Genomic DNA, 15039 nt, shown 5'->3' with positions numbered 1-15039 from the left:
AATCCAGACAGGAAGAAAGGCAGGCCCCTGATGCACGTGGAGTCCCATGTCAGGGAGCTCAGGGGTCATACTAAAGACAGCCCATGTATTTCAAAAGCAATGGGAAATTACTGAGGCACAACAGGGTGACACGTCCAAATTTATGCTTTGAAAAAATATCACTCTGGATTAAAAAAAAAAATTGGAGAAATACTAGAGTAGAAAAACAGACATGGTCCAGTAGCCCTGGTAAGTGATCAAGACAGCCTGAACAACAGCACAATAGCAATGGGAGAAAATGAGTAAAGTGGCAGACAGGCATGTGGGGCAGAAACCTCAAGCCCACTCTGAATCTCCTGCTCCCTGCCCGCCACCCCCCGCCACCCCTTCCCTCTGCCTCTCAAATAAGTTTTTTAAATGTACATTTTTAAAAATTACAAAGCACTGAAGAACCTAGATGTTTTCTGCTTTTGTGATTCTGCCTTAATTGCTTAGCTGGGGGCTGTGTGAACTCCAGGCCTGATAGTCTACATGACACCCGGCAAGACACCTGGCAGGTCACATAGGCAGACCACTCCTCAGGAAGGAGGTACCTGGTATTTGATAAGATCCATCGCCCTATAGCTCATCAATTTGTACCTTTTGAAAGTTGCTTGCTTCAAACCCACCAATAGAAGCCTGCTAAATCATGACTGTATAATTAATAGCCTAAAATGTATAAGAACCTCTGTGCTGTTCAACGGGGGGGTGGGGGGGGTTTCTCTCTCCTCTTTTGTCCTCCCTGCTGATCCTGCAGTAGCCTCAGCTGCAGCGGCCCCTCCCCCTCCAGCCCTGCTGGGCTTGGGAAGGTGGCTGGGAGACCTAGGCTAACCTGAATAAACCACCTTTATGCCTTAGCACCGACTTCCGACTTGATTTTCTGAGAATATCAAAATCCGGCACAACAGCACCAAGTTACTAATTATTTATTACATGGGCAACTCATTTTTTATACTGCAATTAAAACACTAAATTTTTACAAGTCGGTGAATTCTACACCCATTCAAATAGATTAAGGGAACAATTTTTTTTTAGATTAATAGGTAGAACACTGTTTCGTTTTGTTTTTTTAAATTTCAGATAATCATTTAATTCTCCAGAAAGGTAAGACAGAAGGTAGGCAGACAGACAAGCAGACAAACTCGGCCCCCTCCTGCGTGCTAGCGCCAAGAGCTGAGAGCACATGGCGGCACAGGAGTCTCCAACCTCAAAGAACTTATAGTACGGAGGGTTCATTTTTTTTAAAAGAACAAGAAATTAAAAATGTACAATTTACTTCAGTGGCAAACTCTTTTCCCTCAGTGCCCCAATTTCTTAAGAAACTGTGGCACAGCTAACACTAATGTGTGTCTTATTTTCAAACAGGTTTATTACAGTACTGTGTAACTCAGTGCCTTCCTTAATAAGTACTGTTTTAAAGTCACTATGTATACATACATATTAATTCCCAGAACCTAATGTGTTTCAAGTTCAAGAGAGTAATTTTTTCACTGTATGTCATACAGAAAAGAATATAAAACTTCTGAGTGATCGAAAGTTCACTTTTCAAATTCTAGGTCCACATCTTTGTTTCTTCATGTTTCAACATGTATATGAAATACAACAAAGCAATACAGATATATAAATATAACACTCTTTAATATAAAATAAAATCTTTGTAATGCTTTATACATATACGAGTAACTTTAGATTATGAAACAGGTAAAGGCAATTCTACATTCTGGTACAAATTTATAGCAGTGATTGGAGGACTCTTCCACAGCTACTTCTCTTGCCGTAGCAGCCACCTCACTGTAACTGTGTGCTTCCCGATTTCCAGTCAGTCACTCTTACCTGATCATATTCTGAAGCACCAGGATACAGTGGCCATCCCAGGAACAGCTCAGCTATCACACAGCCCAGGGACCACATGTCAATAGCTTCACAAAAAGGCAACCCAAGAATAATTTCAGGGGCTCTAGAAAAACAAAAACATGTGATTAAAAAGATCTTGTTGTGGAAATTAATGTTAAGTCCTATTTCAGAATTAGCTAAATGTACATTTATTTAATGAAACTAAAAACAATTCATCATCTGGAACTATTAGAGCTACGTGTATTCTCAAAAAATTTTTTCAAGTTTCAGAAATAGAACAAACTATGTATTTCAAAGAGCATATTTCTGCAACAAAACACTCAGTAGTCACATACAGTTGGCTAAAGACATAATACTGCATCTTAAAACCAATGCCCCCCCTTTTAAGTATTATCCCATTTTACAGATAAAGAATCTAAGCACTAAGAGATTAAACAATTTGCCATGTTACACAACTACCAAACAATGGCTCCAGGCAATCTGGATCAGGATCTGAGCTCTCAAACACCTTAGACAGAGAGAGAATATCTACTGTCCACTGATTCACTCCAATTGACCACAACGGCTGGTGCTGCACTGATCCGAAGCCAGGAGCTTCTTCTGGGTCTCCCACACGGGTGCAGGGTCCCAATGCTTTGGGCCATCTTTGACTGCTTTCCCAGGCCACAAGCAGGGAGCTGGATGGAAAGTGGAGCTGCTGGGATTAGGATCGGTGCCAATATGGCTTCCCGGCATATGCAAGGCGAAGACTTAAGCTGCTAGGCTATTGAGTCAGAGCCAACATCTTTTTTCTTCTCCTTAAATATCATGATACCATGGCATCTGCATTTTCAAAGGACATCCCAGACTCTTCATTAACAGGAAATAAAATAGCTCTTCATGTAGAACTATCTAACTGGTCATGTTTTCTTCCAATTGATGCCTAGTTTCAAGTGACTGGTATGCTTTTCCTGTTTTATGTGATTAGCAGAGGGCTGGGTCTGAGCAGAGGGTACAGGTATTTCTTTAAACAGGAAATCCTCCCCAAGTAATTATATATGATTAGCAGGCCTGATAAAATGAGGATAGTGGCAGGCATCTGGCTACTAACTCAGAATCCGGTTAAAACGTACATATCCCAAATGTGTCAGTGGGATACCGCCCTCCAGCTTTCTGCTAGTGTACATACCCTGGGAGGTGGTGGTGACTGCAAGTAATTCGATGCTGCCACCCCTTTGGGAGACTGGCACTGAGTGTCCAGTAACGACTACAACCCCAGTGAGTGGACATCTTGAGCATTTGGAGAACCAACCAGGAAACAAGAGCTCTTGTCTGCCTCATCCTCTCCCTGCTTACGAAGTCAAGTAAAATGAAGAAAACAGTTGGAAGGTGCTAGAGGTTCCAACAGCTTTTCTGGTCTTTGACTGTTTGACAGCTATAGATGGAACCACCAGTATCACCAGCTTTTGCAGTTTGATATGAATTGTGGGTCTGTTAAAAGACCTTTAAAAGTGGTATTCTATGGACCAACACCATGGTTCAACAGGCTAATTTCCACCTTCAAGCGCCAGCAGCCCACACAGGTACCAGTTCCTGTTCCGGCAGTTCCCATTCAGCTCCCTGCTTACGACCTAGGAAAGCAGTGGAGAACGGCTCAAAGCCTGGGGACCCTGTACCTCTGTGGCAAGAAGCTTCTGGCTGCTGGCTTTGGATCAGCTCAGCTCTGGCCTTTGCAGCCAGTTGGGGAGTGAACCAGCACATAGAAGATCTTTCCCTCTCTGTCTTTCCTTCTCTCAGTAAATCTTCCTTTCAGATAAAGTAAGTAAATCTTAAAAGAAAAGAAAGGAAAAGAAAAAAGAAAAGAAAAGAAAAGAAAAGAAAAGAAAAGAAAAGAAAAGAAAAGAAAAGAAAAGGAAAGGAAAGGAAAGGAAAGGAAAATGGTAGTATTCCAGACCCAACATTATGGTGCAGCAAGTTAAGCAGCCATTTGTGACACCAGCATCCCACAGTGGAGTGCCGATATGAGTGCCAGCTGCATCGCTTCCAACTTAGCTTCCTGTCAATGCACCTGGGAAAGCAGAGGAAGCTGGCCCAACCACTTGGAACCCTGTCACTCGCATGGGAGATCAGCATGGAGCTCCTAACTCCTGCCTTTGGCTAGGCCCAACCCCACTATTGCTGCCCTTTGGGCAGTGAACCAACAGGTGCAGATGAAAGAATTCTCTCTCTCCCTCATCATCTTTTTTTTTTTCGTTACTTTTTTTTTTTAAAGATTTATTCATTTTTTATTACAGCCAGATATACACAGAGGAGGAGAGACAGACAGGAAGATCTTCCGTCCGATGATTCACTCCCCAAGTGAGCCGTAACGGCCAATGCGCGCCGATCCAATGCCGGGAACCTGGAACCTCTTCCGGGTCTCCCATGCAGGTGCAGGATCCCAATGCATTGGGCCGTCCTCCACTGCTTTCCCAGGCCACAAGCAGGGAGCTGGATGGGAAGTGGAGCTTCCGGGATTAGAACCGGCGCCCATATGGGATCCCGGGGCGTTCAAGGCGAGGACTTCAGCCACTAGGCCACACCGCTGGGCCCCCTCATCATCTTTCAAATGAACAACTTTTTAAAAAATGATTATTTTGCTGGACGTGGAAGCCACATATTACTGACAAAATTTCAGAGTTCAGATAAATCTCAACGATTATGACATGTTTTTAAGATGGCACAAGTTTCATAGGACTATTAATACAGCTAAGAGTACTGAAATAATATAAAGGTTTTTCTATAATTGAAAAAGAACAAAAATGTTCTACTCTCAGCGAGTAGAATCATTAATTTCTAAGTTCATAACAGTGCCAAAAATAGCTGGCAGGGAAAGTGCAAATGGCTTTGTGCCAAAATAAAAACTGGGTTTACAACATTCTGAAGCATCAATTAGAGAGCAACAGATTTTGCCATTCCTATCATACCAGGAAGACATTTTGAAGCCCAAAAGGTTGGTCTCAGAGAATGTCCAGGACACCCCAATAACTACTTTCATGTATAAAAAAAAGGTAACAACAACATAACACTCTTTCTTTTTAAGAATATATTTATTCTGAAAGGCAGAGATTCAGAGAAGTGGCAAAAGCAGAGAGAGAGATCTATCTAGAGAGAGAGATCTATCTATCTTCAGTCCAGTGTTTCACTGCCCAAATGACCACAATGCCCAGGGCTGTGTCCAGTTGAAGCTAGAAGTCAGGAGCTTCATCCAGGTCTCCTACGTGGGTGGGTCCAAGTGCCCAAACAGTTGGGCCATCCTCCAGCAAGAAGCTGGGTTGAAAGTGGAACAGCTGTCACCTAAACGGGCAGACAGCGGCTTTACCTACTATACACAGCACTGGCTTCTAAGTCTTCCTAAAAGGTTTCAGAGAAATTAAAGAGAACACTAATTCCAGCCCTCAAGCCCCAGTTAAAAACAAATTACAAAATGAAAGACTGGCTGAAATTTCTTTTTTTAATTTAGTCTGACCCTGTTTCTGTACTGACAGGACATGCCAAGATTTCTAGCAAAGTTTACTCAAAATGACAATTCTCCTACATATATTCTTTTTTAAAAAAAGATTTATTTATTTTTATTACAAAGTCAGATATACAGAGAGGAGAAACAGAGAGGAAGATCTTCGTCCAATGAATCACTCCCCAAGTGACCACAACGGCCGGTGCTGCACCGATCAGAAGCCAGGAGCCTGGAACCTCTTCCGGGTCTCCCATGCGGGTACAGGGTCCCAAAGCTTTGGGCCGTCCTCGACTGCTTTCCCAGGCCACAAGCAAGGAGCTGGATGGGAAGTGGAGCTGCCGGGATTAGAACCGGCGCCCATATGGGATCCCGGTGAGTTTAAAGTGAGGATTTTAGCCACTAAGCCATGCTCCCAGGCCCTCTCCTACATATATTCTATTACGAAACAAGAATGGCTCAATTGGTTATTCTTCCCCCTGCAGATAGATATCAGGATCTCATATGGGCGCTGGTTTTGTCCCAGTGTTCCACTTCGCATCCAGCTCCGTGCTTCTGCCTGGGAAAGCAGTGGAAGATGGTCCAAAGCCTTGGGATCCTAAACCCACGTGGGAGACCAGAAGAAGCTCTTGACTCCTAGCTCCAGACTAGCTCAGCTGTGCGGACTAAATCAGCAGGTGAAAGATCTCTCTCTGTCTCCCTCACTGTCTATAACTCTTGAGTTTCAAGTACAATAAGGAAGGAAAGGAAGGAAAGGAAGGAAGGAAGGAAGGAAGGAAGGAAGGAAGGAAGGAAGGAAGGAAAGGAAGGAAGGAAGGAAGGAAGGAAGGAAGGAAGGAAGGAAGGAAGGAAGGAAGGAAGGAAGGAAACGAAGGAAGGAAGGAAACGAAGGAAGGAAGGAAAGGAGGAACAGAGGAAGGGAGGAAAAACTGTCAGCCTTAAACTTGAGGAAGCAAGACGCTAGGTTATTTTCCTCTTCACTGAGTAAGGCACTATTTGGGTAGGTATATCTACAAGGACTGAACATTTCTAACTCTGGATTCAATCATAATTCTTGAAAGTATTTTTGCTTAGTCTTTCCCCTGGCTTCCATTATTTTTCAATCTCTCAATATGTATTTTGTGTACACTGAAATTCTGCTTCCATTTCATCTGCATAACAGGAAGCCTAAATTAAATAATTAACTCTTCTAGCTCTGATAGCCTAATAACCAGACAGAAACACACACCACACACATGTGCACATACACACACATATCCACCGAAGCACAGGAAAGGAAGAAAGAAAGAAGCAAAATAAAAATGGTAACCTTCACTTCAGGAGGAAAATAGCATGAGCTGCGCTTTGACAGGACGGGTTTCCTTTTGGAAGATACATCCATCGCATTCTTAGTGAACAAATGATAAACAGGCCCTAATTACTAAAGTCAAGTAGAGAAATAATTATAATCCCTCCTTTCTGATTTCTCGACTTCAACCTCTTTACAAAGGGGACTTCAAAAAGTTTGTAAAAAAAATTAAAGGATACTTCTGATATAAAAAAAATCTCAAAATCCAGTTTTTTCATAGTATGCACTTTCCATGAACTCCTTGAACACCCCCCTCCTTGTATGTAACAAAAATTCCTCCAAGGGTCAGAAACCTTCACTCCCTGGCAACCACAGCAATCTGAGGTTAGGATCACTGGACAGCATAAATTCTCTAGTCACGTTCATGAAATACTTGCTTCTTTCCTCCTATTGCAAAGGCATCAAAGCTACTACTTATTAGATTGAGGTTATTATATAACCTACAACTTCCTATATCTGTGACATTAAAACTATAAGCTTGTGAATGTCAGAGGAAATTAAAATGTTTGACTAGGATCAACTGAAAACACACTTTACTTCCCCAGACTTAGTCCTTCCATAAATGACAAAGCAATCTCACCTTGAAAATAAAAGACTGGCTGGTTTGTTCTGAGTGGGAAAGCACTGAGCTTATAAGCATGATGGACCTTTGTACCAAAACTCAGGCCTCAAAGCATCAACTTTCTTGGGAATCAGTCTATATTCACAGTGAACCGGAAAATAAAGTATTATTTCTACTGCCTGAATCACATAGCTAAACCCGCTGTCAATGGAGACAGAACGGTGGCATATTCTGGCATGAAATCAAGACAAAGCAGTATAGTGAGTTTTTTAAAAAAAAAAAAAGCTAGTCTGAAATGCCCCATTAGACAAAAACGGCTTCACAGAGGTATTCTGAAATACAAGAGACTGGCAAAAGGGCCTGCATGGTAGCCTAGCAGCTAAAGTCCTCACTTTGCACGTGCCGGGATTCCATGCGTGCACTGGTTCTAATCCCGGAGGCCCTGCTTCCCACCCAGCTCCCTGCTTGTGGCCTGGGAAAGCAATCAAGGACGGCCCAAAGCCTCGGGACCCTGCACCCGCATGGGAGACCTGGAGAAGTTCCAGGCTCCTGGCTTCAGATTGTCCAGCACCAGCCGTTGCGGTCACTTGGGGAGTGAATCAACCAATGGAAGATCTTCCTCTCTGTCTCTCCTCCTCTCTGTATATCTGACCTTCCAATAAAAATAAGTAAATCTTAAAAAAAAAAAAGTGACTAAATAATGGATCCTAAAACAGTAATAAAGCAATAGGAAAGGAAGCTTAAGAGGACCACCACTGTGAATAAAACCAATGACAAAGGAGGAATGCTATTCCATCTGCCTTACATTTAAGTATTACTGTGACATAATAAAGCATTCATTTGAATTCTAAACACAGCCAAGCTGTAGCTACTGAACCTCAGTACACACAGTAATGAGTCCTATTTATAAGGGGTAAAATTAGTTCCACCTAAAATTAGTCAGCAACGGTTTATAGAAAGCTTTGTTCAATACTAATTCTTAAAATTTAAAAATCCTGGCGCAGGGCAATGGCATAGCAGGTAAAAGCTGACACCTGCAGCACCAACATCCCCTATGGACCTTGGATAAAGCCCCAGCTGCTCTACTTCCCACCCAGCTCCCTGCTAACACCTCTGGGAAAGCAGCAGCAGCGGACAGCCCAAACCCTTAGGCCTCCGCACCAACAAGGCAGACACAGAAGTTCCCAGCTCCTGGCTCCAGACCAGCCCAGCTCTGACCACTGTGGCCATTAGGAGAGTGAATTAGTGGATGGAGGATCTCTCTGTAAATCTGCCTTTCAAACAATAAAATAAAATCTTACCTTTCATAAGAGAAACCCAAATTGCTCAAGTGGCAGATTAAATTATAAGGACTGGAAGGATGTGAAGATCAGTACAACCAGGGCAGGTTCAGCATTAGACACCAGTGAAAGGCCCGGCACGATAGCATAGAGGTTAAAGTCCTCGCCTTGCATATGCCGGGATCCTGTATTGGTGCAGGTTCTAATCCCGGCCGTCCCGCTTCCCATCCAGCTCCCTGCTTGTGGCCTGGGAAAGCAGTCAAGGATGGCCCAAAGCCTTGGGACCCTGCACCCGTATGGGAGACCCAGAGGAGGTTCCAGGCTCCTGGCTTTGGATTGTCCAGCACCAGCTGTTGCGGTCACTTGGGGAGTGAATCAACCAATGGAAGATCTTCCTCTCTGTCTCTCCTCCTCTCTGTATATCTGACTTTCCAATAAAAATAAACAAATGAACCTCAAAAAAAAAAAAAAGGGAAAAGAAAAGAAAAGAAAAACAACAACAAAAAATTCTAGATCCAGGGAAAATCTCAGGGACTTCCAACAAAAGAAAAAAAGAAAAAAGAAATAGTTGTAGGTCTCACACATCCTGATTTGCCTGCATTGTAGTGTAGCAAACTAACCCTTTACTTGCAACACCAGCAATTTCATATGGTCATCACTTCATGTCCCAGGTGCTCTTCTTCTAATGCAGCTCTCTGATAATGTGCCTAGAAAAGCAGTGGAAGATGTCCCAAGTACTGGGGCTCTTGTACCCACGTGGGAGATTCAGAGAAAATTCCAGGCTCCTGGCTTCAGCCTTGGGCAAGACCAGGATGGGAAATCTCAATCTCTTCCTCTCTCTCCTTCTCTTGGTCCTTTCCAAATAAACAAAACAAAACAACCACAAGAGGGCCCGGTATAGTAGCCTAGTTGATAAACTCTTCACCTTGCATGCACCAGGATTCCCATGTGTGCCAGTTCCTGTTCTAGCTGCTCCACTTTCCTTCCAGCTCCCTGCCTGCGGCCTGGAAGATGGCCCAAAGCCTTGGGACCCTGCACCCACATGGGAGACACAGAAGAAGCTCATGGCTCCTGGCTTCAGGTTGGATCAGCTCTGGCCAATGCGGTCACCTGGTGAGTGAACCGTTAGACAGAAGATCTTCCTTTCCTCTCTGTCTCTCTGTAAATTTGCCTTTCCAAAAAAACAAAAAAAAATTCTTAAAAAAAAAAAACTAGAGAAAAAAAAAGACAACCCATAAAAAGGAAGAAAAATTTGTAAAGCAGGTTTGATAAAGAATTAACTGTCCAAAAAAAGAATTAACTGTTAGGGCCCGGCGGCGTGGCCTAGCGGCTAAAGTCCTCGCCTTGAAAGCCCCGGGATCCCATATGGGCGCCGGTTCTAGTCCCGGCAGCTCCACTTCCCATCCACCTCCCTGCTTGTGGCCTGGGAAAGCAGTCGAGGACGGCCCAAAGCCTTGGGACCCTGCACCCGCGTGGGAGACCTGGAAGAGGTTCCTGGTTCCCGGCATCGGATCGGCGCGCATCGGCCCGTTGCGGCTCACTTGGGGAGTGAAACATCAGATGGAAGATCTTCCTCTCTGTCTTTCCTCCTCTCTGTATATCTGGCTTTCCAATAATAATAAAATCTTTAAAAAAAAAAAAAGAATTAACTGTCATCCAGTCAACAATAAACAACTACATTCAAAATTGGGCCATGGCTTGTCGTGAGCACCTGCTGTGCGTTACTTGCAGGCCCAACACAGATGCCTTTAGTTCGCTGGAGGGACCCAGCCACCCAGAAGTGGAGAGGTCCTGAGCACTTGCTAACTATGGGAAGAGGGTTTGCTTGTGTTTTCCCAGAAACTGAGTCACAGCCTGTGTGGGTGCCTGGACCCCATCCACTGGAGGAAGCCCCTCCAGTAAGACAACTTCGGGACCTCATCCTGAAAGATCCATCACCATCAAGGAGACAATGGAGAACGAAGAGGTCAGACCCCCCCCCCCAAACATGGGGAGTGACATGGGGGATTTTAAGAGATTGGCACATGAAGCACAACTGTCCCTGACCTTATGATGTATTTGATCAAACAACTGAATGATTGATATTCTGGAACACTAATTATTTGTGGGAAAGGTTATGCTCTTATCCCTAGAATTTCCTGATGGATCCTCAAAGCTGTGGGTTTCCCTATGGCTCATCTGACCCCAGAAGTGCAGCAACTCCCTTAAATACAACGCTGCCCCTGGGAAAGATGGAATCCTCAGTTAAACTGCCTCTAAGAACTGAAAAACTAAATTTGTTTAATATTCCTCTTGTTTCACTACAGGTCAGGAGTGCAGAGAAATTCTCCACCTTCTTAGAATGTTTGAGGAAGACTTTAAGTGTAACTTATTATTTATAGATAACAAATTTTTAACGGCCTGAGACAATAGAAAAACCATAGAAATCTGTGGTGAGATCCAAGAACAACCCTGACATCTTCTTAAAAGGAGGTTGTGTGTACAGAGCAGGAGGGGATCTCAGGGTGGAACAGGAGGATAAGAGGTCTGTATCCTAGTCCCGGAGACTCCAGGAGGCATCCCAAGTGCTTTCGCAGACCAGGTCACCATAGTCGCAGGTAGGCAAGGGAGCTGAGACAAAGCGTTTTAGGAGGGGAAACCTAAGGGTACGTCTGAGTCAGGCCAAGGCACCAGCCCATGTGGGAGACCTGGGCTGTGCTAAATAGCATCAGCCACTGCCCACAGGCACACACAAAATCTGGGGCTATAGTTAGTACCCACCCGCAAGTGTCAGACCAGGGAGCAGGCCACGTCAGGCTGCACTGCAGCATCCATCAATTCATAGGAGACATGGGGCTGGAACAGAACTGACTTGGCAACTGCGTACACCAGTATGTACACTGGCTTGTACAGCTGGAATAATGATCCAGACCCTGCACTGGTCAACACACCAAGAGTCAAGTATGAGATCACCCAGGTGAGACTTCTTGGGGCACTCAACAACTCAAACGATGGCCAGAGGGAAAATCACAATAGATACAGTACAACCTTGGAGTGCATGCATTGGGACCGGGCACCCTCAGTTGCTGATGCCTGTGCAGAGGACAGCATGTCCAGATACACACGGAGGACATGAAAGCCAGCTTATCTAGGCCAGCAGAGGACATCTACTGCCTCACCAGAGGATGGAAAGCAGAACAGGTTGGACAATTCTGGCCAAGCTTTACAGCATGTTTCTGGGTCTGTGGACACACTAAGGTGGACTTTGTCAACCAACAAACCTTGGAAAAATTTTCTCAACCCTGATGCAACGAAACCAACAACTTCTCAGAACTATCAAAACCACTCAAGTAACACCCTCAGAACACTCTATCCCATATCCGGGTCTCTAAGGCACCATCAAATGACCACCCCCCATCCTCAGGTGCAGATGTAGTTTGACAGCAAGTACAGGCTCCCTCCCCTTCCTCCTCAAGGAGACAGGAGAAAAAACTGGAACACTTGTCCTATCCACTTTCCTCCATATCTAACCCTCCCCACCCTAATCAGAGGCTCACATGGGCTGCATCCCTCTCAACTATGTAAACAATATTAAAAGGAAAACAGAAATTTTAAAATATATTTTTAAAATAGAAAAACTGATAATGATGTAAGATGTGCTGTAGTATACATCTTTACTCCCACATGAAAGGAATCCTCGTAATAAAAGTTAAACATCCCCTGACACTATGATACTAGATTTTCCACCCTTGCCTATAACTACAGTGCCATGACACACTTAAATAGCAGAATGTTAAACTTGTAACTGTTACTAAAGGACTGTACTACCATAATAATATAAGGGAAAATGGTGGGAGAAGAAAATGAAGAGGGAGAGAGGGGAGGGAAAGAGAGGAGTCCCTGTTATCATTAAACATAATAACAACTGAATGTTTAAACATGGTATTAAAAAATAAATCAGATAGAATTCAATCAGCCTTCAAGTCATATTGAGTTAATTTTTCTGGTTCCAAGTAAAATTTCAGAAATAAGATAAGGTTACATAAAGCAACATCATACAAATGAGCTAAAAAAAAAAAACCTTGTTTTTGTCTTGGGATCTATAAATAAATTAATCATTATATGTACCTCTTTGCAACATGTTAAATGCAAGAATAGCTCTGTGTGTACAATACGGTTTTCATAATTTACCACTTACCTGTAGTAGCGTGACTGTAAGTAGGTGGAGCACACAGCTTTGGAAACGTGACTAGCAGAACCAAAGTCAATGACCTTCACTCGGTAGGGTTGGCGAACTGGATCAACCAGCATTATGTTTTCAGGTTTAAGGTCTGCATGAATCAAACCAAGGCTCTTGAGTTTCATCAAGGCTGTGGCCACCTGCTGCAAGATTGGCCTGATATACTTGAGTGGCAGTGGGCTAAACTTGTTCTGCTTTAGAAAATCATACAAGTTCTGCTCCAACATCTCAAAAACAAGGCAGGTATGATTCTTGTGTTGAAAGCACTCATAAGAACGGACAAAATTATACTCGTCAGCATTTTCACTGCTTAACCGGGAAAGAATGCTCACTTCAATCTGCCCTTGTCTAGCATAGGAGGGGTGGTTCTTCAAGATTTTAATAGCCACAATTTCCTTTGTGCTCCGCTTCCAGCATTTTGCTACCTGTCCAAAGGTTCCACGGCCCAGGAACTCCAAGACTTCATAGCTGTTGGTCATAGAGCAAAGGATCTCATGCTGGACCAGCTGGTAATCCCCTTCTCCGCTGGAACTGCTGCTTTTTGTGGTCACCGTGGTGGTCGTGGCAGCAGCACCCACCACAGTCCTGTTTTGCAGCATGAGAGGGGGATGTTCTTCTATGATCTGCACACTACCGTTGCTATCAACTTCCTCACTTTTTCTTTTCAATCCACATTTTTGATATGGCTCGAGCAAAGTCACGTTGCTTCTGTGAGTCAGGGTCTGGCTGCTCTGGAAGGTTGATGTAGCAGCACTTGCTGAGCTATCAGCAGCTGTTACAACAATGTGCTCCACTGCAGGGGCTGGAAGCAAGAGACCCTGGTCGTAAGCAGGGATGTTGAAATTTGCTACCTGCTGAGAGGAGTTGGCTTGTCCCTGTGTGGCTGGGAGGGTTTTGCTGTGGGTATAATATTTTTCGTTGCTGCTCTGTCCTGAAACATCCCAGCCAGAGGGCTCTATTTTCAGTTTCTTCGCACTGCAGAAGGCACTCGACGACACTGATGGGGGGGAAAACACCTGCAGCTGTGATGCCATACCTACAACCAAGGAAGGGAAGAATGAAACCACAAGGGTAAGTAAGCCACCCCATCCAAAAGTTGTAGTTGATAAAAGAAACATGTAGTAACGTTTCCCTCCTATTAGAAGCTAATTCAATCCTAGTCTACACTCAGAAAAGCGAAACCTTCCACTCTAGTCAGGTCCTACATGAAATACTGTTCAGCTCTGCCTAACAGATTTTAAAAGGATCCTCCATAAACTGACCAAAACAAAGTAACCAGGATGCTGAGAAAGCTGGAGGGTATCTTCTGAAGATCCAAGGAAAGCTAGAAAAGTACAGGAAAAAGGGAAACCAGTCCAGCTTTTTGCCTGAGTATTCCACAGTCACCTCAAGCTCCATAAAGCCCCAAACAAAACAAAAACAAAAGCAATTTTTTGGGCCCAGCAGCATAGCCAAGTGGCGAAAGCCCTCGCCTTGAACGTGGCCAGGATCCCATATGGGCGCCGGTTCTAATTCTGGCAGCTCCACTTCCCAGCCAGCTCCCTGCTTGTGGCCTGGGAAAGCAGTCGAGGACAGCCTAAAGCCTTGGGACCCTGTACCCACGTGGGAGACCCAGAAGAGGTTCCTGGTGCCCAGCTCAGATCGGCATAGCACTGACCGTTGCGGCTCACTTGGGGAGTGAATCATCGGACGGAAGATCTTCCTCTCTGTCTTTCCTCCTCTCTGTATATCTGACTTTGTAATAAAAATAAATAAATCTTTTAAAAAAAAAAAAGCAATTTTTTTTTTCAGGATAAAGTCCAAACGTGACGTAGCACCCAAACCACTTTACACTTAAATTCTTCATTCCCAATCATCTGACCCTCACAGGACTCGGGGTTCCAAAGCAATCCCTAACCCCTTCTTCCACGCATCCGCCTTCTCTAGTCCCCAGGGTTAGTCAGTCATCTTCAAGACAGTAAAATCTGTCTAATCCACACTTTTCTCTCTTGAACTCCAAACCCTACTTTCAAATGCATACTTAATACTGGAACCTGAATGTCTTAGATAATTCAAATTTAGCATCTCCATATTTAAATGTATGGGTTTCTGTGTCAATTATGAGATGCCACTAAATACCCAACAGCTCAAGTGAAAAAATCAGGGAAGCAACGAGCCCGAGACTCCTCATGAATGCACTGGTGACACAATAACCTATCTCACATGAGTTTTCTGAGCATTAATATATGTGGAGTGGCAGTGTCTGCCACACATTCATTACCCTGACTCACTCCTCCACATTTATAT

The 15039-nt window shown here is 44.0% G+C and overlaps 2 protein-coding genes across 2 annotated transcripts in view; both read right to left on the bottom strand.

Moving 5' to 3' along the window:
- DCLRE1B (DNA cross-link repair 1B) overlaps positions 1 to 15039 on the bottom strand; it is a 145116-nt gene that overhangs the window by 90250 nt on the left and 39827 nt on the right. The gene's annotated exons all lie outside the window — the stretch shown is intronic.
- HIPK1 (homeodomain interacting protein kinase 1) overlaps positions 1 to 15039 on the bottom strand; it is a 59904-nt gene that overhangs the window by 34201 nt on the left and 10664 nt on the right. Inside the window, exons 2-3 of the mRNA XM_058660079.1 lie at positions 12712 to 13789; positions 1852 to 1975 (exon numbers count right to left, since the gene is read on the bottom strand). Coding sequence (XP_058516062.1) covers positions 1852 to 1975; positions 12712 to 13789 — 1202 coding nt within the window. The remainder of the gene's footprint in view (positions 1 to 1851; positions 1976 to 12711; positions 13790 to 15039) is intronic.

Source organism: Ochotona princeps, chromosome 2 (assembly GCF_030435755.1).
Source record: "Ochotona princeps isolate mOchPri1 chromosome 2, mOchPri1.hap1, whole genome shotgun sequence".
NCBI lineage: Eukaryota > Metazoa > Chordata > Mammalia > Lagomorpha > Ochotonidae > Ochotona > Ochotona princeps.
The sequence above is the reverse complement of the archived record's forward strand: the minus strand, read 5'-3'. Positions and strand labels throughout refer to the sequence as shown.